General features: G+C 38.0%; 1 protein-coding gene across 1 annotated transcript in view; it reads left to right on the forward strand.

Moving 5' to 3' along the window:
* Positions 1–26,046, forward strand: part of ANKS1B (ankyrin repeat and sterile alpha motif domain containing 1B) — a 678,567-nt gene that overhangs the window by 570,790 nt on the left and 81,731 nt on the right. The window contains exon 17 of the mRNA XM_039878010.1: positions 6,133–6,285. Within this exon, the coding sequence (XP_039733944.1) occupies positions 6,133–6,285 (153 nt within the window). The remainder of the gene's footprint in view (positions 1–6,132; positions 6,286–26,046) is intronic.

The following is a 26,046-nucleotide window of genomic DNA, read 5'->3' on the forward strand; positions in this document are numbered from 1 at the left end:
CACGGAGCTGCCTCTGTCTAGCCTTGTCCTGCCAGATGTTCTTGCTGGAAAAAATCTCTGTCTAGCCCTCTCCTACCAGATGTTCCTGCTGGAAAAAGATTTCATCACTGCTAATTTGAGAAAGCAGTCACAGTATTCCCTGTGGATGTTGCTGAAGACTCGTGAGAAAAGTATGGATGCCATCTGACCTTTAGCCTAAATGCCCTATCTTATAATATTTTTTATAGTTTTGTCTCTCTGGGGGAGAGGGCTTATTTTGCATTTACTTTATTAATAAATCTGACATTAATTTGATATTAACTTATAAAGTATAAAATTGTAGGATTTAGGAATTATAAAGGAACTCTGAAATCATGGTCCAACATTCTCATTTTATAGGAAAAAACACTGAAGCTTAGGGAGGTGAAATATCTTGTCCATAATTACACAGCTAGTTAATAGCAGAGTCAAGACAGCTGAGCACTGGAAACAGCCCAGTGCATTTGGTAATGCAGCCTACTATCTAGAATTTGTTCGTAATATGTAATAGTTTTACATAGTTGTAAACATTAGTATTAGGCCATAAAAATAGCCCTCATTTTCAAAATATGTATTACAAAACACAAATCTCTCCCCTACAAATGGGTGCTGTGCTACTAAAATTTTCTCGCTTTCTTTGTATGTTCATTAAATTACTTAATTCAATAAACGTTTAACAAATGCCTGCCATGTATGAGATGCTCTGCTACAAAGATGCTAAGAGACTACAAAGATACTAAGACCCTGTTTCTTCACCAAGGGGCTCACAGTCTAATGAAGAAAACCAATACTCACATCTCTAATGATAGAAAGCAGACTTTCATAATGCTATAATTGTATTACAGAAATCTAGTGGAAGGTATGATTAATTGTGACTTAGGAGTAAAGCCAGCGTTGGAGAAGGCTTCACAAAAGAGGGACTGTTTAAATAGGACCTTTCAAAAATGGGTAGAATTTTAACAATAGAACAGAGGGAACAGCAATCCTGGCACAGAGAATGGCATGAGCAAAGGTGTGGGGGTATACAAGATATACAATGAATTATGCTCCAATAATTATACTCAACTGAGATAAAGAATTAGTTTAGGATTAGTAAGGATGCAGTATATAGATGTTTACTAGATGGCAGTTATATAGCTTGAGAAGGATGTTAATGTTAACTCAGCTTAGCATCTCTAGTCTTTCTCGGTCTCATGGAGATGTATTTGCCAATGGACTCATAAATTGAAGAGTTTGGATTATTTTATGTCACCTTGGCTGAAACACTATATGTCGCTGCAAAGGTATTCTTTGATATGAAATTAGCAATTAAATCAATAGACTAGTAAAGCAGATTACTCTCCATGATGTGGGTGGGCCTCATCTGATCAGTTGAAGGCCTTAAAAGAAAAAAGGGAATTCTGCTACCAGACTGCCTGCAGACTTGAGCTGCAACATCAATTCTTCCCTGTGTCTCCAGCCTGCCAGCCTGTCCTGCAGATTTCAGACTTGCCAGACCCCAAAATTATGTGAGCAAATTGCTTAAAATAAATCTAGATAGGTAGACAGACATACAGACAGAGAGATAGATAAGTAGATAGATAGATGATAGATAGATAAATAGATAGATGATAGAAATATAGATAACATAGGTGTATGTGTATGTATGCATATCTCATTAGTTCCGTTTCTTTGGAGAACCTTGACTAATACAAAGACAAAAGATTTCAAAATGTAAAGTAACTCTATTAGTCATTTTTTCTCTATATGTCAGAATTTCAGTGATTCACAGCAAGAAAATATATCTATTTCTTTTTCTTACTCATGGGTCTATGGGTCAGCTGTAGTTCAGCTAATTTAGTCCAGATGCCTGATCTTCATTAAGCTAGGGTAGACTCCAAGCTTTGGGTTACATTTAGGTTTGCCCAGAAGTATTCATCTTTCTCCTAGGACTAGAGTTATGTGACTACTCAGCACTTCTTATTCATGTGGTCGAGCATTAGAACATGAAAGAATAAAAAGATCTTAGGAGCACAGAGGCCTTATCTAGAGACTGCCACACTGATGCTTCCAGTTATTCCATTGGCCAAGTAGGTACATGGCCAACATCAATGGGATGGAGAAGTTACTTCAGCCACCAGTGGGATACAATGTAGATACCTTGGCAAAGGCCATAGCTCTTATACAGAAAGAGAGCAAAGAATTGGGAACAATAACTCAGTCAACCTGAGGGACCTTGTTAGATATATTTCTGAAAAACAAGTGTCAACTGGGAGGAGGAGGAGTATAAAGAAGTAAGCAGACATAAACTCTTTCTGAAACAAGATGGAAAAGGAAAAGAACAAAAGAAAGAGGAAAGGAGAGGAGAGGAAAGAAGAGTTTTGATTAGAAGTTGAAAGGATTAGCAGCCAAAGGACTCAACATTAATTCAAAATAAACATAGACCTAATTTAGGGCAGTAGGGAGGGGACAGAACTAAGAATTATTGAAGACCTATTATATTCAGAGCACTGTGCTAGGCAATTTACATACCCTATATGATGTAATCCTTAAAACAACACTTGGGGTGGATACTATTGTCAGAACTGAATTGAAAGACGTTTTGGAAATTACCCTTATGAGACTTGTTGGCCTAATCCAATATGCTTGTAAAACAGAAAGAGGAAAGTAAGGTGACTCCTAAGCATCCACTGGGCAGTTGGTGTGATGGTTCCCCATTAACTGAGATGAGGAATACCGAGGGAGGGCCAGTTTGTGAGCTGAAGGAGATACATTTTTTTTTTACTTGTGTTGGTGATAGCTAGAGGACATCTACGTAAGATAGCCTACAAGTGGTTGGAAATTTGTATCTTAGGGCTCAAGAAGGGAAGCCAGTCCTGGAGAAACACTCCAGAAATAAAGACAAAAGCATTCCAAGCACAGAAAAATTTTATTAGCAAAGATATGAATGTGTCCTGTGCAGTTCATATTGATGAAACAGCTAGCAATTCCATATACTGTTTTGACATACACATGTGCCTAATCATATGTATCAGGCTGCGCATAGCAGAGTAGTGGGAGATTAGGTTGAAAAGATAAGCTTGTACCTGATTGCAATTGTCCTAGAATACTAGAATAGGACGTTTGGGCTTTTATCAAGAAAGGGCCACTAGCCACTATAGGTTTTTGTGCAAAGGTTGACTTAAGAGCCTGGCTTTTTAGAATACTGATGAAGCAGCAAGATAGACACCGGACCAAAGGTAGAAGGCCAAGTGGAAGGCTACTGTATTAGTTTTTGTAAATGCTAACAAGAACCTAAACAGGGTAGTGGCAGTAAGATGGGAGAATTGGTTTGAAAGAAACTATCGTGCAGATGGGAGAATTGGTTTGAAAGAAACTATTGTGCAGCACAGTAACCATTCTGCACATCATTAAATACGGATCAAGCTAATTTTGTAACTTCACATGGCTCTAATGGTTTCTTCTCTTCAGGTATGCAGAGCCTTTATAATTTACCGGTTATCTGTTTGCATAATTTTTAATTAAGAGTTATAATTTCCCTGAAGGAGAGACTGTAACTGTTTTTTGTCCTCTGCTATTTCTGCAACATTCATCAGAATAGATACTGACTAAATAAATACTTATAGAATGAGAGGGTGGATGCATGCTGCTCCTGATCACATCACGGTAACATTTCCAGGTTCTCTTCGCTCTTCCTTTCTCCCCTGCTCCTGTCTCTCACAATCCCAGCAAATATTCCCCTCCCTCTCACTTCTTTAAAGATGGCCTGGGAGGGGGTAATTTGCCTCAAGGAGTAACCAGATTACTGAGCAGCCTGCATTCAGTGAGATACTGATGTGATTTTTTTTCTTGTCTTGCTTTCAACCAAATTTAATTGATCCTCTCTTTTTTGATCCTAATAATTTTTGATGTTATCGCAATCATATCCAGTAACTTTCCAAGTCATGTAAAATATTGAAAGTTCAGTGCCAATCTATTTAAGCCTCTAGTTTTATTTTCCTTGTCTTCTCCCACAACCTTAAGTTTAGGCTTCCCCCAAGGGAATGTCACCTCTCTCTTTTCTGATTCTAAATTCCCTGGTGTGGGGGGCAAGGAGGATCAAGGGGAAGGCAAACATTTTAATAATTAGGTTTGCTTTTCAGAGCTCTGCCGGGTGTTCCCACCACTGCTATTTGGCTAACACAGACCATCAGCAACCTTGGAGTGGCAGGTGGCCACTGATTGCTTTCTCAAAAGAGTGATGTATCACTTAGGGTGACCCATGGGAACCCCACTGTATAGTTCTCTGGTATAAGACCCCTAACTCTGCCCTAATTGGATTCCTCAGGACTCCCTAGAGCTGCCCTCAGTATCCAATGCTGGGGAGGCCAGTTTCTCGAATGGCTAACAGCACAACTTCCCTGCCAGGCTGTTCATTTTGACACATTGAGTCCTCCTTCCTTCTTTCCCTTTCTCCAGTTATTTCTTTATGTCTACTGGGACAGCCAGGGAGTTTCTGGGGGCAGAGGTGATTGTTCAAGTTAGTAGAATTGGTTCCGCCAGCCCTTAATAAGTCCCGGAGAATGTACTTAGCCCAATACATATTTTTGTAATTCTCTATAGACTATGAAAGTACTTAGTACCTTTGAGCCTCTACTTTGGGTCCTAGTCTCCAATTTTACACATACGTAACATCTGGTTATTTGGGAATGCCATTAAACTTCATTTTGCGAACCCTGAATTGTCATTTACAGTCGTAGGTACTGTGTGATAAACACCGAGTTAAGTGTTACCTGAAGAAACATTTAATGAGCAGCTAAAATGGGTTAGTCAATGTAAAAGTGAAATACAAAAGTCTGATGCAGTTCAGACTCTAGAGCAAATAATGAATCACACTGTAACTTTAAAATAGAGAACATTTAAACCTCAAAATGGAAAATAGATTGGGGAGTGAAACAATGGGAAAGAGGAAAGGAGAAAAAGTAGCTTAAAAATAAAGGACTACGGAGAATCTTAAAAATGGAAACACTGCATAGTGAAAGAAAGTCTAACATGTTTAAGATTAAAATCTGAATCCCTGATGCCCAGACTAATCTCTTCTCTGCTTACGAATCAGAATCATATAGATTTCCATTAATATTTATCTCCTTGAATCTGAAGGAAGAGGAAAATCTATTTTGTATCATTGCCAGTTTTGCTGCTCGCATCATGAATTTCCCTGAAGGATCACATCAGGTTCATGAGGTGCCAGCTTTCCTTAATAACTAAAGTATTAAATATATAGCGTGGCATGCAAAGCAGCACCCGTCTTAAAAGTGAGTTACTTCAAAATACAAGAATCGCAAATTCAACTAAAACTTCAAATAAAAGGTAAAGGACTGGAATAGTCCATATAAAATTTCAAACCCAGAAGTTTCTCTTGCTTAAATTACTTTCACACTCTAATTTAAACTCAGAAACATTATGTTGCTGTCACACTTCTTTGTTCTCCTAAAGTTAAAAAAAATATCTGTATATAGCTGACAAAAAATAAGAACCTGTCTGCCAGCAAGTTCTCTATTCATATCCAACATACTGTAGAGTCGATGTAGAACACATGGTCTTTAACCACTAAAAAGCCTTTCTTTACTGGCTTAACACAGCAGTATGTTTCTCCAGCATGTTTGCACTACCCCCCAGTACATGTCTTACATAAGCGTGAATTTCCTTGGTTGTTTAAGTCAAGTCATGCAGTATTTTCACATGCTTTGATGTTGTGCATATGAGAATTATCATCTACATTTTTGAGAACTGCAATTCCTTGTGCCTTCGGCATTGAATTTAATACTGCTTGACTGACATCGTTTTAATTTCCATCCAACAGAAATGCCAATAATGTCTATGCCAGAAATTTGACATATTTAGTTCTCTCCAATATGGAATGGATTGAGCAGCTAAAATGGAAAATTTGGGGTCCGTTTTTGAAAATTAATTCAGCATAAAAATCATCAATGATTTAGAATTGTGCATGAAGTATTTTGGTTTTCCTTATTTCCTTATCCAGAAAGATCTGTTTGCTTCGTATCAGATGAATTTCTAAATTGCAAGATGCAGTCAGTTGTTAGAACACAAAGTAAACAGTTTAAATTAATCCCGATGCGATTTCCTTAATTACAGATGAGACCCATTGGCCACGATGGTTATCATCCCACCTCTGTCGCTGAGTGGCTGGATTCCATTGAACTAGGTGACTACACGAAAGCCTTTCTAATTAATGGCTACACATCGATGGACCTGTTGAAAAAAATCTGGGAGGTTGAACTTATTAATGTAAGTTGGTCTCTTAAAGACATTTTAGCCTTTTAACCCTTGATAAATGAAATTCTTATGGTAGATGGGTAATCTTTTCTTTCTTTGTAAATATCTGGACATCCAACGTTTTACAGAGATGCCTTCGGTTTTAAATATACAGCTCTCCTGGTTCCAGTCAAGCTCCACTGTCTTTTGAAATTTTGATGTGAAGGGAACTAAAAGGGCTCTCAGGGTGTTTTGCGTTATCTAAGAAAACCTTCCAAGCATTTCTGAGTTTTCCATTTTAGGAAATATTGTCAGTTCAGGATGTGGACATGATAACAAATAGGCTCCCATGTTGATCTTTGTTCATATTCATTGTTAAAGATGAAAGTTATAATTTTTAGTTGTCTATCTCTATCACGTTTCCTTGTGTCTATTGCTTAATTGCATGTACAAACCCTATACTTAAAGAGACTGCCTTTGTTCTTATTATATCGGTTGCCGTAATATTGAAATTTTAGTTTCCACAGCTTATATCATCTAATCTTAAATTGTCTCTGTTTCATTCACATAGTTGGCATAGATTTTCTATAAAAACTGGCCAATGTATGTTGCCAAGTGTTTAAGTCCAAAGAGATCAACTAGATTGCATAAATATTTTTATTAATGTTACCTTTCTTATTTCATTTCTACTGCTATTTTATTTATAATGGCATAAAGGAATAGATGAAAAGACAATATATAATGATCATGTCTTTGCATTGTATTTGGCATCATGACCATTTCTTTTCAAAAGTGAGAAATCATTTAATCTTTTAGAGAATTTCTTAGATTTAGCTTCTATATTACAATAACTAAAAAAGTATTCATAAACTGAAAGATAAAGCAAATAAATTACTGCTAGTTCAAAAGTGCTCTGTTCTACTCTTTATGCCACTTTGTCTCCAAAAGTCGAGTCATACGTAATGCATGTCATTAATTATTTTAAGTGATGGTCATTAGTGGTAACTAATTATTCTTTGCTTTTAAATATCTGTTTTAAAAATAATTTCTAGAACATCTCATAAAAACTGTTCTTTAATCTAAAAATCACTTTAAATGGACAATTTCTTGGCTCTCCTAATTTGCCATCATCGACTCTTAACTTTCTGTGCTCGTCCCCTCACAAAAGCTATCGTTTTAGGAGAAACTTGCCGTCTTACTAAAAGCCTCTGATTAATTTTGTTCTTAGTCTGTATGACCATGGAAATAGCTGAAACTGTATTTCTTTTTGGTCGTATCAAGCAGATTTCAGTTCTCTGAGAACTTGACACTCATCTTATGGCTACTCTTGGCCATCGGTTAAAGGAGTACCTTCCATAAGTCAAACAAGCATGCTTCCAATTAAGTTGCATTCTAGTCAATGACATAACTTGACAAACATCTCTATGTAACATCTTCTGAATAATATCGCTCCCCATTGAAGAACAAATAGGAAAGATAGCACAAGAGTCACTCAGCTAACTGGTATTAGCAGCAATCTCTCATTGAAAAGAATCAATTCCAAATAGAACTCTGTTATAAAATGTCTGAAGCAAGTATCATTGAAGCAAGATCATATTCTCTCAAAATCCAAATGCTGGGACTAGTGTTTTGGATCCACACTTTTCTCAGTGCTGTGGACACCAACAGCCTAGAAGTTTATGTTCAGTCACTGTGGCCAGGCCATGTGGACAGCTACAATGACTACAAAGTCAGTGGTGCCCGGTTTCCTGCCAGGGTTCTGTGACTTATCCATCACCACCCAAAGGGCCAACCAGCCTTGAGCTGGGACAGAAGTATAGCTTTTTCCACCCATACTGGCTCTTTAAGGGTTTTCCCTTTAGCCATATTTGCTGTAATACAATCTGACTTCAATCTGGAGAACAGAGGTGGCTGTCACAAGCATTGTTATCAGACTTGAAAAACACAGTCACTATGTTTTAGACCTTGAGGCCAGATTCCTCTGTCCTGAAGTATAACATCTGCATCTAACACCAGCATGTTCCCTGTTTTGTTTTATATTATTGTTCTTAAACTGGTAGAACTTAAAGTTTCTTGTGACATCTTTATAGGCAAGTTCACTCTCTTGATGAGGAGGCTTTGCAAGTCATTTAACTCAGTAGATGTATTTATTATAAACAAAACCAATCTGTTTTTGTTTGGAAATCAAAGAACAAAGTGTTTGTGTCTATTAGAGCTGCTCTGAGCATAGTTCATTCGATAGTTTAGGGTTGTTGGGTTTTAAAAGGAGAGAAAGGCACAAATATGTGTGCCTTGTGGCTTATAAAGCTTTTGACTGGTCTCAAATTCAAGACTTTTATTTATCCCAACTAATGAGGACTATATCTAAATATAAGATAACATCTTGTATAACATATGGGCCCAGTAATTATATATTAGGTATCATAACTTCTTGTTTTCTAGCCTAAAGAGAATGTACAGTCACCTTGAGTTAGATCAAACCTTATTAGGGAAATTCACATCCTGAATCTTTGTAATGACTGGATAGTTTTAAGGAAACCAAATGTCTTCAATGACTTGTTTTATGTAAAGTGAAGAGAGAAGTTCAAGTGTAGGCTGTCTTTGATACAGAGGTCTGCTACTGGTGGGAAAGAGACTGGAAAATGAGGAGTCTGACTGCTGATATGATTATAGATAACTTCAGCATCATTAAATGTATTGATTAAGCCTCCACTTTCACATGTTATTATGCTTAATATTGGACAAATGATAATGCAGTCTAGTGAACACAATAAGTTTATTCGAAGTATTTTCATGATGAAATAAAAACTATATAACGTTGTAACTTAAAAAGTAACAAATATATTTGAAATTTTAAACTTTAAAAAAGTCTCCAAAGACCTTTTCTTCATAGAGATATTACCAAGAAATACCAACTAATGTTGGTATTGCCTTAGAAAAATAAGGTTATTTGAATAACCTAATAAAGCTTTTGGTCACAAAGCTACACAAGTGAAGGGGTGAGGGAGAGTAGTGGAAATCTCATATCTTAATATCAGCATCGTCAGCAGGGAAAATAAAGCATAGAGAAACTTTTAAGACAAAGGTATTGCCTATTTTACAGGCCTGTATGTGTCCAGACTTAGAGACTGATGTATATGCCAATAATTATTCCCTTTATTCCCTAACCTATGCTTTATATTTAGAAGCTGATGTTTTATCAATATCTCTGTTTTGTTTCTCTGTCTGCCACTACCTTTAATAGCATCATTAACAGCACTTTTGAACTGATATTTTGCTGTTAAAAATATAGATATGTTGGGAGAGATTGTCAGGCAAATTATTCCCTCTGCCGATGCTAGCTAGATGAAACTCTAGCTTGAATTATAGCCCTATACAAAGGCTTGGCAAGAGAATTAAAGACCAGTTAGCAGTGCATAAGTACCTGAATGTTTTTAAATCAGATTTTTTAGGCCTTGCATATGATAGCATCAGGTCTACACAACAGTTCATACTACATGAAAATTTTAGACAAAAGAGTTGTATATTCTCTGCATAAAATATGTATGGATAATTATTAAATTATCCATTTCTAGACAAAGAAGGTATTATACTTATGAAAAACAATGTTAATTTATTTTACCACTGTGTACCTACTAAGGGGATTTTGGTAAGACAAAATAAATTTGATCTCTGTCCAATTTATTTATGAATCTCGATGTAGAACATATTATTAATTTCTTCCCAGTGTATTTACCAAGGAAATAATTCTAGCTCAGGTTTATGATATTCTACAGTATTGATAATGATAAACATAGCCATTGAGTGAACAAAATGAAATTCAGGCTTCAGTGCATTCTTAAAACTCTGCTAACAAGTACAAGACTAGCTTTAAAAAATCTATCTGCAATGGTTGGTTGTGTTTTAAATATCCTTAGGTAGAAACAAATAAAATAACCACGAGTGTGATTTCCATGTGTCCCATGAAAATCATTTGGACTTATTTTGCAACTGTAAATTGATTAGCAAACCATTTGCTTCTTGCCTGATAGCTGCTAAAACTGTACTTGCATTACTCTTTTATTTAGGACTGTCAAATTTCTTTTATTTTCCTCTTGCAATGTTGTTGATTTAATTTCTACCTTTCCAAGGGAAATGTTGTGATAATCTAATCACTTGGAGATGTACCGAGAAATTTTCAAAGGAAACATTCTAATTTTGTGTTAAATCTGTAATAGCGTGACTTTATTTGCCTCAAATGCTAAAGAGACATTGGCCTCTCAGTATCAAATTTAGATTTATTATTTGCTTTGATGTTTTTATTTCATGATCAGCATTATAAACTCACACTCCTATCTCCTCTGCCCTCATTGCTATAATGGCAATTAAATTCACTTCCTAAAAGTCTTTTTTTGCATTGTTTATATGATTGTGTGAATGTGCATGCGTGTGTGTACGTATTGGATAAAGGCAAATGGGAACTTGTCCTCCCAATCAGCAAATCCACAAATTGCAAGGGAAGAGTGGGGAGGATGAATGTTATAATTCCATCTGCAAACCAATTATTTCCACACCACGGAAGCTACATCAGTCAACACTTCAAATGTTAAAAATTTTAATCAAAACCAAAGGCTTTAACTAAATAACTGGATATGAGTATTCAAGTGTAAAGCGAACTTCATAAATTACCTTTGGATTTAAGCATTTCATCGATACCCACATACATTCAGTGCAGCTAACTCTTCAGAAATCTGCAGGACAGCTAGACGCAGTGTCTGAGCTTCAGATTTTCTCAGGCGCATACTTGGCCTATGTTTTAGAAAAGACACGCCCTTTTTCCCTTCCTCATATGACATGGACAATCTTCTCCCAAGTAAATACTCACCTTCCAGTGATTTTTAGCCCTTTCACATATGGCCTGGAGGTTGGTGATTAATGAGAGCTGGCATTATTGATTCCACGACCTTTCGGCAAATTTTGCATATCTGCACCTATGATGTGGCTCTCAACCTTGGAGCCTTGACCTAAACTGAGAAAGAATTATACCACAATAAAATGTACTTAAACACTAAATCTTCACTGGAAAGAATATAGCTTTTCATTGCATTTAAAGTGAATTTGTACCCCTGTTGTGCCTCAGTGTCAGCATTGTGGAATAGTCACTATTAACATGTTGATATTGCAATTAGTAAAACATACGCACACAAAATGAAAGTAAACAAAGCATTTGGCCTAAAGAGAGAGAGACAGTCTTAATCACTCAGCAACAAGTGAAGAACTGAAACCCTCTGAATATAGCCATTTATGTGCAAAAAGGAAAATCATGTTCTGATTATCTAGAAATGTCTACCTTAAAAACATTATTTTAGTGGGCATCTATTTTTCCCTATACAGATTCCATTCACTCTTCTGCTGATTAATATTAAAACATTCAAATTTCCTCCAGAGAAGCCACTTCCACCTCTCCCCCATTCCATGCCTGAACATCTGAACTAGATCTAAGCCAAACTCAGCATTCCAGCCTTTTCACCCATCCCCACAGTTACAAAGTATTCCTCATCAGGATCATTATTCATTCTCCATGATTTGGGGGTCCAGTGCAAAGTGAAAATATGGGGCCCTTTGTTCAACAATTAGTACAGATTTTCAGTTAATGACATCAGAACATTAAAACCAAACACAGGACTATGTGCAACTGCATAGCTCACACATCCAAGAAGCCATCCCTGCTCTTCATGCCTTTGTGTATATCCATACTTCCTTCTATCCGAAAAATCTTCCTTTAACATTTTACAGTGTGGGGCTACTGGTAAAAAGACTGTATTTTGCCTTTATTTTTGAAAATATTTTTGCTGGGTATAGAATTCTAAAATAGCATTCTTTGTAGATGATGGTCGTCTTCTGCATTATTTCTGACAATAAATCTGCTGTTATCTTTTCTTTTTTGTTGTCGTTTTTTGTTAGTGTTGTTATTCCTCTGCATAACATATCTTTTTTTTTCCCTCTGGCAACATTTACAGTGTTCTCTTTATCACTGCTTTTGAGGAATTTGATTATGATGTGCCTTTGATGTTGTTTTCTTCGTGTTTCTTGTGTGTGAAGTTTTTTGAGCTTCATAGATGTAAGGTTTATAGTTTTCATCAACTTTGGAAAATTTCTGGTCATTATTTCTCTTTTTATGAGGGGGGGGATGTTCCATGAAATAGGTATATATTTTCTCTTCAACTTTTCAAAACTTTTATATAGAATGATAATATACATTAAAAACTCCATATATAAGTATGCAGATAGTGAATTTTCACAAAAAGAGGCACACTTATGTAACTACCACCCAGAACAAGACATAGAAAATTACCAGCTCCTTTATAGCTCCTTCCAGTCATTAGTCTTCCAATGCCCCCCATGGTAGCTACCATCCTTATGTCTAATAGCAGAGCTTAGTTTGCTTATTGTTGTATGGCATGTTCTTGAATGTAGCTTCTTTAATTTTTCATTGCATTGCATACAGCTGTAGGTCTGCTCATTCTTTCCCGTTGCTGTGTAATATCCTCAACTTCTTTTTAGAGTTTTATTGAGATATAACTCACATATCATAAAATTCACCCACTTATAATGTACAATTCAAACATTTTTAGTATATTCACAGTTATATAATCATCACCAAAATCATTTTTGTTGTAGTCAAAAGTATATAACATAAAATTTGCCATGCTAACCATTTTTAAGTGTCCAGTAATAGTAGTGTTAACAATATGCACATTATTGTGCAACAGATCTCTAGATATTTTTCATCTTACAAAACTAAAACTCTATATCCATTGAGCAATAACTCCCCTTTACCCGACTCCCCCCAGGCCCTGGCAGCCACCATCTACTTTCTGTTTCTAAAACCTTGACTATAGTTCAGTTGTAGTTTTCATCTCTAGCTGTCAGACTGGAGTCCTTTTTCTATTTTCCATGTCTCTATCTAATATGCTCAATCTTTTTCTCTATGATTTCTTGAACATATGGAATGCAGTTATAACAACTGTTTAATGCCCTTGCCTTCTAACATTTGTGTCAGTTTGGGGTCAGTTTTGATTGATTGATTTTTCTCCTCATTGTTCTTGGCATGCCTGGTGATTTTTATCGCATGCCAGACATGAATTTTACCTTGTTGGGTGCTAGATATTTTTTATTCCTATATATTTTCTTGAGCTTTGTTCTGGGATACAGAGAAGCTCCTTGGACACTCTTTGATCTTTTCATTTCTTGCTTTTAAGATTTGTTAGGCTATCATTTAGTCTATGGCTAATATTTCTACACGACTAAGGCAAGATGCTTCTGAGCATTCTAACAATGCTCTGTGACTTTCCAAGCTTTCCAATTTGAATAGTCTAAACTATTACCAACCCTGTTTGAATTCTGAGTACCATTCCCACTAATCTTTTGAGCTATTTTTTTTTAAATCTGGCCTCAAATAGTTTCCCCATATGCATGTGTTAATCGGCACTCTGTCCTCTCTAGTACACTGTCCAGAAAACTCTAGCTACTTTAGTCTCCCTAGACCCTCACCTCCATCTTCTCAATTCAGAGAGTCTTCCAGGCTTCCTGGGTTCCTCCTCCCTGCACAGGACCTGGAATTCTTTCAAGGTGATTAACTAGGGCAATTATAGGACTCACTTCATTTGTTTCTCATCTCTCAAGGATCAGTGTCCTTCCTTGCCTCATGTCCAAGGTCTTGAAAACCAGAGTTTCATATATTTTATCTAGATTTTTTTGTTGTGTCAGGTGGCGGGGTAAATCCAATCTCTGTTACTCTATCTTGACCAGAAGCCCAAGTCCATGCTTCTTATATTAACCCTTGTAGGCTAGGGCCCCACACCTAAACAATTGAATAAAAATCTTTGGTGGTGGCATCTGAATATTGGGAATTTTTTAAAAGCTCCTCTGGTAATTTTAGTGTGCATCCCGAGTTTTAAAAAATGCTGCTGTAATCAGTGGGGATCCATTAAAGGATTTTAACCAGGGGAATGACATAATCAGAAACAGTAGGCAGGGGCCAGAAGCCGACACACTTAAGAAGGAAGCGCTGACTGTGAGGGAAGAAGCAGCTGAGTCAGCCGATGTGCTACACAGCTATTTCTAGTCATGAATGTATTAGGTGTGACAGCAATAAAACCTGTATGCCTCCTTAGAACCTAAGGGTAGCCCCGAATTGGAAGTTAATATATATCGAGTTAATTTTCATCATTTTAACCCCACATATAAAGAAGAAGGTAAATTACAGTCAGTATTCAAAGGAAGGCAAGGATAGGTATAATACATTTCAGAAATGCTTTTCAATGGTGGCTACAATTGTTTGTTTGAACCTTGAAAGGTTAAGCCTTGGTTATGTGAAAAACTGACTTCCTGTTTATAAAATAAAGAGCAGAACATATGGTGTGTATCGGGCTTCGTACGCACCATCTCTTATTTCATTTTTATCTTGGAATCAGGTCACTTGATTTTGAATCTGATATCTGCCACTCAGTGTGTGACCTTTAAAAAGTCACCAACTCTGGGCCACAGTTTCTTATTTGTAAATAAAGAATAATAATATCTACCCTGCTGGTTTCATAGGTTTCCTGTGAGACTCAAAATCACATGAGAGCTTTTTTTATTGTCTATCCCTCTCTTTCCTCCTATTTTATTTTTCTGTTGCCTTTTTCTTTTTTTCCAGCTCTTCCCCAGATCCCTCTCCAAGAGTTAGAGGGGGAGCTAGCCAGCTCCCTTGGAGCATGCTTTCACAACTCAGCTGCCATTTGCTTCTCCCTCTCAGCACTCACCCTGATTAGAACACAGCCCTGATTATTGTGCAAACTCCAGCTTCTGCAAGTCACTGTCCCCATTCCCAACTTCCACCCGCTTTCTTTTATCTCGGCCTCTCGGCCTCCCAATTTGCCCAACAGGCATCAGCTTTCCTACCAGCTCTGTCAAAACCCTCACTGCCTAGTGCTGCTCAGAACCCTTCCACTCCCAGAGTGGGTGGATGTGAGAGGGAACGACTCTCAGCTTTGTGAAGAATATTCAAGATAAAGCTGCAGAGGGTCTCTCCACCACTCCTTTTTCTGACTATACTTGGATACAGAATTGCTAGTGTCTTTTCTCCCAACTACATAGCATTGACCTTTGACTCTCAGTCACCCAGTTCTTCCTATTCTTGAAGCAAAAACCAGAGCAGAGTGGTAACTCAGCAGTTACAGATATACTCATTCTCAATGTATCATCCATAAACTTAAACTTTTCTAGACTCTGTTCTAAAGGTTCAGCTTGATCTATAAGAGTGGGAATTTCAACAGCTTCTTGAAGTAGCCCAATATTTCTTTTTCATTGAAACCATTCCTTTTAAATATATAGTATCGTTAATTATAATAAAGTTAGTTAATTTTTTATTCTGTATTTTGCTCAGATTTCTAATATGGCATGAGGACTTTTGTTTCTTTAAGAACTGTTTCCTGGAGATATTTAGTGCAGAGCCTGTTGCTAAGGGAATCCATTTATGTTGCAGTTAAATAGATAAATGCAGTCAACTGACTCTGCTTCTAGGAGCTTTGAGGAGGTAAAATTCTAGTGGATTACTCTATAACGTAAAAATAAAAAGGAAAAGTTATCCATAAAATGTAAATACACTTTTCATGCTATTCTGATGGAGAAATGTTTCAGGTCTTCCTTGGGATAAGATCTGACATCATACTGAAAAGATGAGCCTCTACCTTCTTAGATGAAATGAAAGACAGAGTTCTTTTTATTAGAAAAAAAAAAACTATTAAGAATTTTGAAGCCTGACGTATGAGCTGCCATGGAAGAGGCTGTAATAAATAAAGACTCAGTAAATCATAAAAGTTAACATCATCACCAAAATGAGTATATAAGATTAATGTTAGAATCAGCCCATTATGAAAATAATTCAAAGCTGGAGAAGAGAGAGATCAAGTAGGTGATTTTGTATTTAGGATTTATATCTGCTTGAAAGATGTTTAAGGTTGATTTAGAGTTTAAGTTTACTACTTTATTAAAGAGATGTAGTATCTTAAATATCTGCAGTCTCAAACTATTCTGAACTCAAGAAAGGAGCTATTACCTGGAACCTCAGAAAGCACGGAAATTCTTTACTGTATAGACCTTATGCCTGGCACCCTGCCGCCACCTGGTGGCGATATACCTAAAGTACAAGACAAGTGACAATCATAAAACAATTTCTTAAACGCAGAAAACTAACTTCAAAATAGAAATTATTCCATGCCAGTTTCATATCGGTTCCTATTTTTAATATTAAAATGTGAGTTAGGGGAATTTTATTTTTGTAGACACCAGTCAAGCACCAAATTCCAACACCATGTACCTAAAACTGTTTAACAAAATGGGAAAAACTCTACTGTGCATTCTAGCAATTTAGATTAATTTGAAATCAATGCTCTTTTAAATATATATAAATATGGAACACGGGGTCTTTTTCTAATTAGGGAGTGAAGATGGGCAGGAGAAGGTGGAATGGAAGGACAAGTCGAATAAATAGTAAGCATTGACAGTAAAAGCTCAGAAGCTCTAAAGCAGCCTTCCAGGGTTTGACTCCCAACTCAATTATAGTTTTACCACCTTGGATGAGTCACTTAACCCTCTCTAAGCTTCCATTTCCTTGCCTCTAAATTTTGGATTAAATAAAATGATCTACTAAAGCCTTTTGTACAATGGTTTGCAAACAGAAGGCACTCAATTTTTTCTCTAATGGAAACAAAAAAGAGGGGCAGTTTCCAAGTTCCCGAGATTTATGGGAAGCGTTATCAGTTATCCAACGGCCTCAGCCATGCTGTGCCACAAACTGTCTGAAAATGCAGTGGCTTAAAGCAATAAGTATTTGTTTAGCTCATGAGTCTGTGGGTCAGTAATCTAGGCTGGGTTTGGTTGGAAATTTCTTCTGATCTCAGTTGGCTCCCTCACATCTGGCAGTTGGCTCTCGTCTGTTGTGATGGGAGAGTCAACTGATCTGATCTAGGATGGTCTCACCTGAGACCGCTGGGGTAGCTTGCCTGTGCTCCATGTGTCCCGTCCTCTAACACACTCTCCCGGGTATATCCTGTGGTGAAAAGAGGAGTGAAAATGTGCAATCACTTTCCCAAGCCTCTGCTTGCCTCCTATCTGCTAACTATTGCCCAAAGGAAGAAACTACATGACCAACTCAGAATCAAGGTGAGAGGGGAGGACATATTTCACCTCTTGATAGGAGGAGCTGAAAATTCACGTATAAATGGCTTGGATGCAGGTCAGGATGAAGAATTCAGGCCGTTAGCACAATCGATCCACCACAAAAGAGAAGTATTTATTAGAAAAAAAAGAAGAGAAAATTTTAGAATTTAAATGGTCTTATTGTTTCTAAGCTTCCAATCAGTATATGTGAAATCAAAACCATTTCAGAAAATCTAAAATGATTCGTGGTGCTAAAGTTGGGGGGGATGGGGAGTGGGGAGAAAAAAAGACTATCATAGGGTGCCATACTAGAGGGCTTAAATGTATGAAAAATTTGGGAACAAGAACCCCCAACCAACATTCAACAACTGGAAAACTTAGATAATAACTGAGATGATAAACATACTGCACGATAATGGACTTGCTAGATCTATAAAAAGCTAAAAAATTGTCCAATTAATTAACCATCAAACTAAATTATTTTAGAAAATAAAACATTACAGTATGTGTCTAATAGAGAATCGTTTTCATGCCTCGTTCAAATATTTGCTGCACACCCACTCTTTGTTCAGAGTGGGTATGCAGCAATTTTTTTTTTTCTAACGTAAATGTGGTTCTTTGGATTAGTTGACTCGTCTAGCAGGCACAGGGAATAATAGTAATAATCACAGTAATAGAAGTTTGAGTATCTCCTTCTCCATATTCCCCTTCATTAACTGTCAATCTTGCTCAAGATTTTGTCCTCAGATCTACTTTCCCCAATGCTATACTCTTAGACAACATCACCTCTGGAAAGACTTCAGCTGGCACCTTGAAGTAGATGGCTGCCAAGTACACGTGTAGGCCTTCATTCCTGAGGTCTAAGCACTCAGTTCTTACAACACTTCAAGTTTATTAATCACATTCTGGCTCTCCATGAAGAAGATACGCTATGAAGTCATGAAACTGTGACTGCTGGTGCTAGACTGGCAGGATTTACATCCTGGCTCAGCCTTTGTTATGATTGGTAACTGTCGTGAGTTCCATCAGGGCTTAGACAAAAGCATGCGCACGCACCTTCCTATATACAGAGAGCAAGACAGGCAGAGAGAGAGAGAGAGAGAGAGAACAGAGAGGTGGCTCTTTTACCACCTCCTGAATGCCAAAAATTAAATATCGACTACCCTTCAGAAAATGCCCATGCCCAGCCTACTTCATGCATTAATCCTTGGGGGCCCAGAGATGCAGGATGAGATAGAATGGTTCAAAGTAAGAAGGCCCCAGATCATCTTCCTTCCCCCACAATCCCCCCCAAACACAAAATAGTTAAACAGATCACCCTTCACACACACATTTCCTAGAGACTGGCTGCAGCAGAGAAGAGCAAGTTACAATGCAAATGCCACCTGAGAGAACTAAATCTATTAGTCATTCTCACTTACTGTGAAATGTGATCAGATAATTCAACTTCACCAAGAAAGTGCAGTGTTTAGGGCTTTAAATATAGAGAAGCGGGGAGGGGGTTTAGAACAAATTTACAGAGCAGCACCAGAGGGAAAGCAGACTTGGCTGGCAGAGCGGAAAAGCTGAACTTGGAGTGAGATGAGCCAAATTCAAGTTCTGGTTCCTAAGTGGACAAGATACTTAACCTTTATAGCAGCCCTTACATTTATTTTGGTTCATCCTTATCACCCCCACCCTTGCGAGACACAAAACTGCTTGAGGACCTAACCTCGAGGCTCAGCTGTATATTCACCCCCAATGCCCTTCACAAAGCAGGTTTTTGAAAATATTCACTGACTGAATTGCTGCCAGGAGAAGAGTGGGCGGGGGTGGGGGAGGGAATGATGCAGAGGAGCCACGGGAGGCGAGGTTGTCAGAGACAAATTTCACCTACTTGACAGTTGAGGATCTAGAAGAGGCAACCATTTGTGTGACCCACACTCCAATCCAGTGCCACCTTTGGGTGCTGCCCTCAGCTGGGGATGCCGGGCATGTTAGGTAAAGATGCTTAAGTTGAAAGGCAGATCATACTATGTAAGTTTTTGTAGGGCTTCAATGTGTCTAAAATGTGTATAACTGGGAATCTTACCTATGAAGAAGTACATGCAGTGGAGGAAGCCAGTGTAGCTGTAATAGCATGAGCAGGGGAAAGGCAGGTGGAAAATGAAGTCAGAGATAGCCACGGACAAGGTGGTGTGGGTCATGGAGAAGGATCAAATTATATTCCAAGTACTGGTAGAAGCCATGAGAGGTGTTTTGAGTAAGAGAGTGTGACATTGTCTGATTTACATTTTGAAGATTCACTTCCACTGCTATGGAAATAAAGGTGGGGGGAGGGGTGACAGGCATGGGGAAGGTGAAAATCTAGCTGGCAGACTCTCCCAGTAGTCAAGGCAAGAGATAATGGTGCCTCATACTAAAGTAATAGGGTAAAGAAGAGGAATCAGAATACGCAATGAAGACAGAGCTGATAAATTAGATATTGGTTGTAAGAGAAATGAGAAGAGTTGAGGATAAGTCAAAGGCCTGAGTTATTTCTTGAGATTGGGAATATTTGGGAGGAAAGTTTTGGGGAGAAATCAAGAGTTCTGTTGAACATGGTAAGTTTGAACTACCTATCACAAATATCTGGAAGCAATTTGTGTGTGTGTGTGTGTGTGTGTGTGTAAAACATTTCAGCTTCTTTTTGCATTTGAAATGAATATATATGATCTATGCCTGAAAAAAAACAAAGTGTGGCCAAAAGCATTTTTGCACTCTGAGCCCTATGTGAAGCTACACTTTTATGCAGAAGCTTTTTCTCTTTAGAACCTGATATTACAGCAGACACTCGGTCTGAGGTTTGGGGCCGAGAGGTGTACCCTTTTTCCATCAGAACACACCAGGCAGCATGTCCTCAGCTATTGACCTGCTATTTGTCAAGGAACTCGACTAAATCTTTAAGACAGTATCCTTGAGTAGAAATAGGAGAAAGACTATGAACACTAAAATAAAAATCAATACAAGCGGCACACACAGTGATTGACAACCTGCCCACAGCAGGTCTGTGAATTATTTCATAGCTTTCCAGCTGACTCTTTTCCCAGGCTGCCTTTTCACACTGATCTGAGAGCTCCTTGAAAGAAAAAAAACCTCAGGGCCTTTTGTCCTGACTTTTCAAAATCAGACATTAAAATGCAGTGACCTTCTTAAATTAACTTTTAAATATATGCCTTAGCAAAAATATCTTATTTTTCATTAAGACCATTTATTTCGCAATCATCTGCCTGTGCTTCGTGTTTATCTAAATACTTTGATGCCTTTGCCTAAATTCAGTTCACTAGCTAAGGGTATCAAGTTGCCCTAAGAATATTTTGTCCCATCTACCATAGGTGCAAGACACAATAGTGAGTTATAAGTTTTCAAGTGGACAGATCTTCGGTAATGTGTAAATGGGCCTGCATGAGACCCTGCGAATGTAATGGAATAAATGGGATCTAGTATTTGCATAGCCTTAGTCATCAAAGACAAAAACATCTGCTCTGTTCTACTGTATTTCATGGAATCTAAAATGCCATCTATTATAAGATGCACCATTATTTTCTGCATCCTTAAGAAAGAAAAAAAATGCAGCAAATTAAACTATGACATAGTGCTTTATGATGATTCTGTCCAAAACATAAACCCGACACAACAGACTCACAAGCTTTGACATTCCTTTCATTTAGAGGGCTTTGTCAATTTCTCCTGACTTTCTTGAGTTCCCTGGCATGTAATATGTAAATTTTTTCGTGTAGTATAGTAGCAAAGCATAATGTGACTTCATTTATTTATGGATATCTTCCTTTCTTCAGTCCCTTAAGGCACATGGTTACTGCTTTTAAAGAAAATACATAATAGCAGTCTCTTTTAAAATGAAGATGTTTGCTTCAAAAATATCAAGTTGCCCTCTTTTTTCTCTACTTATACCTAAGTACCAAGTAACTGTTTATATTAATACCAAAATATAGTGTAATCTTTTTAAACACAATTTAAGTGCTAGTTAAACTTACCTCGTGTGGTAGCAACATTACCTGTGAGCTTAATTGGCAATGTGAACAGCGATGACCAAATGTACATGCACAGGTGATGACAGTCATGTCACAGCAATTGTGAGGCACCACTGATTGTAAGATGCGTGACTAGTTCACAGATGGTAAAATGAAGGTAAAGGGTGTGTCTCGAAATCATTGAAATACAGTATAAGCAAGGTATTCTGGAAAGAGAGAATAAAAAGGAGTTTAGTTCTTGAATTAATATTTGCCTTTTGCTTAGGAAAAAAAAAAACTCCCATTCTTTTGCATTTCCACAGATATGAGATGATATTGTACTCAAATACCGAAAGAGACCTCAAATTCTGTCGCGAAGTGGCAGTGTGGATGAAGTCATTTCGGGAATCTGACTGTTTTGGTCGTGGTAGTTGTCAGGGGTTGACATCACTGACTTGTACTGCTGCAGTCCCTTATGTATCTCCGCTTTAAAATCGCTGCGCACGTCGTGAAGCTATCAAAACCACCCCCAGGGAATGGAGGTTCAGGCCCCACGTGACCGGAATACTCGCAGCAAGGCAACTGCAAAGCCGGCGTGGCACATCATTATAGCTGGAAGGGCAGAATTGCTGCGGTCAGTGTTGACAAGCTGTCTGTATCAGGACGGCCCTGAGCAGCTTACCCAGAGGGACCGCGGTCCTTTTCAGACCAGAACAGAGTGACCTGCAACCTGACCTTTCCAGAAGCCCAACCATTTGCTCATTATCAAATCCAGTGCCTTTTCCACTTCTTCCTGACATGCCCTTGCTCTGATTCCAGACTGGACATTGTCTGATTCTTTACAAACTCCAAATGTGTTCCAGCCTTAGGGCTATTGACATTGCTGTTCCCTCCGCCTGGATCACTGTATGCACATCTTTACCCTTCTCTTACTCATTATCTTAGCCCATATGTCACCTCCGGGGATCAAGTCCTTCTCTGACCCTCCCAAACTAAAGTAGTATTTTCTCCATCCTCCATCAGTTTCCATCATAATACCTGGAATGTATGTATGTATTTTTGTTTGCTTGTTGTTTGTTTATTTGTTTTTATAGCCCTGAAATATCCTCATTTATCTGTCTTCTGGTCAGTTTCCATCACTAGAACATAAGCTCACCTCTGTATCCCCAACTCCTGGAACACATAGTAGATGCTCAGTAAACATTTGATCAATGTCGAAGGAATAAACACAAATAGATTTTTATCTCACCAGTAGTTTTTTAAATATTTGGCTTAGTTCTTGTTCTCTTTCGGTTCTCTCCTTCTTGTCTTTCATTGACAAGATCTCACATTTATTTGACTTTATGACTCCCTAGATTACAGTGTTTGCTTCTCTTTTCCTAAAAGCTGACCCACAGATGCAGATTCTCGATCTATTCTGGTCTCTGCCCTGATCCTTTTTGTGTGCAGGGACTTCCTCTCTTCCTCTTTCTGCTTTGTGATGGCAGAGCTCTGGTGGCCTGTTACTGAAGCATCAGTGAATGTCTAAATGAGCAGCAGCAGAAGCAGTGTCTAGGGTGAGCTCTCACAAAGCAGCTGCTAATGGACAGATCCTGTCCCCAACCCCCACCATCATTCCCTTTCATACTTGCCAGTGTCAACTCAGCACCCAAGGTTCTTCCCAAATAACTGGAGGCTGGAAGAATTTCCAGTTTCCAGCACCTCAGCGGGGCGTACACAACTTTACTGCTAAACCGTTTTCTTCTAACAGGAACCACTACTAGTACTGATATTTTTAAAAACTTATCTCAATTTCACTCTGTGGAAGGGGGATCTAAGATATGTTAAAAGCTTTTGACTTGTAAAAGTTACAGGGATGATAGCCAAGCATAGGAGTCTTTTTTCGCTCTGATTATTACTAGCAATGTGTGTGTTTGAGCACGCAGAGAAGATAAAGCAATAATGATACAAATTACTTTTTAAATTAATTTTAGTTTTGCTCAGTTACCAGGAGGTAAATTCTCTACAGACATTTGGCTCTACCATCCTGGAGTATAAATGGCACATTATACTTGATATATTATCCACTGAGACTACTCAACTGCAGATCTTCACATAAGAAGTATGTCTAATATGGTCATGTATTTCCCACAAAGACTTACCCATTAGGAAGTATATAATGATTACTTGACTGAATAAGTGAATAGTATTGAAGAAGGCAATCATCAATAAAAATTTAGGTCAGTTTTTGATCTTCCCTATGCATAAAAATCACTTCAGGGACTTTTAAAAAGTATGGATTCCCAGGCTCAGGCCTAGACACTTGTATTCAACTGGTTGAAGTGAGGCCTAGTCTTACATTTTCTTAAAGGTCCCCTAGTGATTAGAATGTATAAGCAGGATTAAAAACAATTGATCTGGGTAGGAAGTAATTGATACCCTAAAAAATAATAATAATAATCCAGTGGAAGATTGTGGTTAATAAATCACAAGAAATGTTTTGTCTGGGATATTAAACCTTTTACTGTAAACATTTTACTGCATGAGTTACTTACCTATCTTAAGTCATCTATTTTACTTTAATATGAGAAATAAAGAATGGAATAGAATAAGAAAAATAACTTTGAACTTAAAATATGAAATCCAACACATATTTCAAGGAGCAGCCTTGAATCCTGATCCAATACAAGATTTAAATCATAAACATTTCTTCACTCAGGTTAAATAAATTCAAAGTTAAGCAGATTCAACAAAGAAAAATAAGACAAATGAAATGATATTTTAAGATAATTGTAGTGGGTCGAATGGTGGCATCCCCAAAACATACATCCACTTGACCTGGGAATATGACCTTATTTGAAAAAAGAGTCTTTGTGAATGTAGATAAGTCTTAAGATAAGTCTCAAGATCATCCTGGATTATCTGCATGGGCCCTTACAAGTGTTTTTCTAATAAGAAGCAAAGGTACAGACTAAAGAAAAGATATAGAGGAGAAGACCATGTGAAGACGAGGCGGAGATTAGAGTTACGCTGCCACCAGCCAAGAGACCACCTGGCGCCCCCAGAAGCTGGAGGAAGGAAAGAAGGATTCTCTCCTAGAGCCTGCCGAGGGAGCACAGCCCTGCCGACACTTTGATTTCAGACTTCTGGTCTCCAAAATTTCTGTCGGAAGCCGCCCAGCTTGTGGAAATTTGTATGGCAACCTAAAGAAAAGAATACCATAATATTCTTGAAATAGTAGCTATGGTATCTGATTTAAGTGTTCCAACCCAGAATTTGTTACAGGAACCACAAGTTGTAGTAGAACATCTGCTAAAGAGAGGCCATCCTCAGCCGACTGTAAATCATGATCCCCGTGGCGGGTGGCACGCAGCCTCTTCCCCTCCACCACATTGCTAGATTGAGGTAGAAATATGGGCTTTAAGGGAATTGGAGCCAGATGCAGAAAAAGTGCTCGTCTGACTGTGGACAGAATGAAAAATATTTAGGATTAAAGTTAGTAAGGAGTAACTGTTTCAGCCTTTGAACAATATCACAGGTAATCGAACTCTGTTTCATTGTTAAGGCAATGTTCTTATTTGTGGACTGAATCAGTGCAGATTGCTTTCAGCTTCGAGTAACTGACCAATAATGGTTTAAAGAAGACTGACATGTATTATGCCGGTCAGTGAGAGGCCCGGAAGTGGCACCTGCTAGTAGAGTCACTTAGAACCAAGGCCATTCTGTCTTTTTGCTTTGCTTTCTTTAGGATGATGGGCTTTTGTCCTCATGCCTTCATGTTTTTCACCTTATGATGGCAAAATGGCGACAGCAGTCCCAGGCAACACACCTGCATGCATGGGTGGAGGAAGGGGAAAGGGAACAATGACCGAGATATGTATTCTTTTCATCAGGAATTCAAAAGCTTTTTCAGAAACTTTTCAGCAGACTCATTTATACCGCAATGGCCAGACTGTGTGTATGTCAGTGCCCAACTTCAAGGAGATTGAGAAATGTGTCGTGGCTCTTTCCAGCCACCGTAGGGAAAGCAGGCCAGGGAGAAGAAACTGGAGTGAATTTTGCAACAGCTGGTAACGTCTGCCACAGAGCTATAGAAGCCCTTTTAGAAAACAGCGGGTCCTCTGGGAAGGCCTCATACTATTTATTAATAATGTGCGGTTGAATGAAAACTTCGCAAACCCTGCATTCCCGGGTACATGATATAGTACTAAAGAAGAAAGTAACAATTTTCTTTGATCGATTTGATTTGGGATTTTTCTAGAAGGTATAGACTGATTTCCAAACTTTTTCTATAACCCCATCACACTTAAAGTGATTCAGATCTTTTCTCCACATGGAGACCATTGGGCATTTTAGATTAACAACGCCAGAAAAAGAGTAAAATTTTGAAATTCTCTTTGAAAGTCAAAACAGAAAATTAATTAAAAAAGTAAAGAAAGAATACTTTAACCTGCGACCGATTTTGTTTCACCTTTGCTCTACTGATTTCGTTCCCTTCTTGGCCCTTCTTATGCACATGTGGGTGATCTAGGGTAGAGAGATACAGAAAGAGGCAAGCCAGAAAGTTGAGAGAAATGTTTATCTTCATTACGTGGTGACCTCAAAGTAACTCTTCTTTGAGTATGTATAACTGCAAGTCACC

The sequence above is a fragment of the Pteropus medius genome, unplaced genomic scaffold, assembly GCF_902729225.1.
Source record: "Pteropus medius unplaced genomic scaffold, Ma_sr-lr_union100, whole genome shotgun sequence".
Lineage (NCBI taxonomy): Eukaryota > Metazoa > Chordata > Mammalia > Chiroptera > Pteropodidae > Pteropus > Pteropus medius.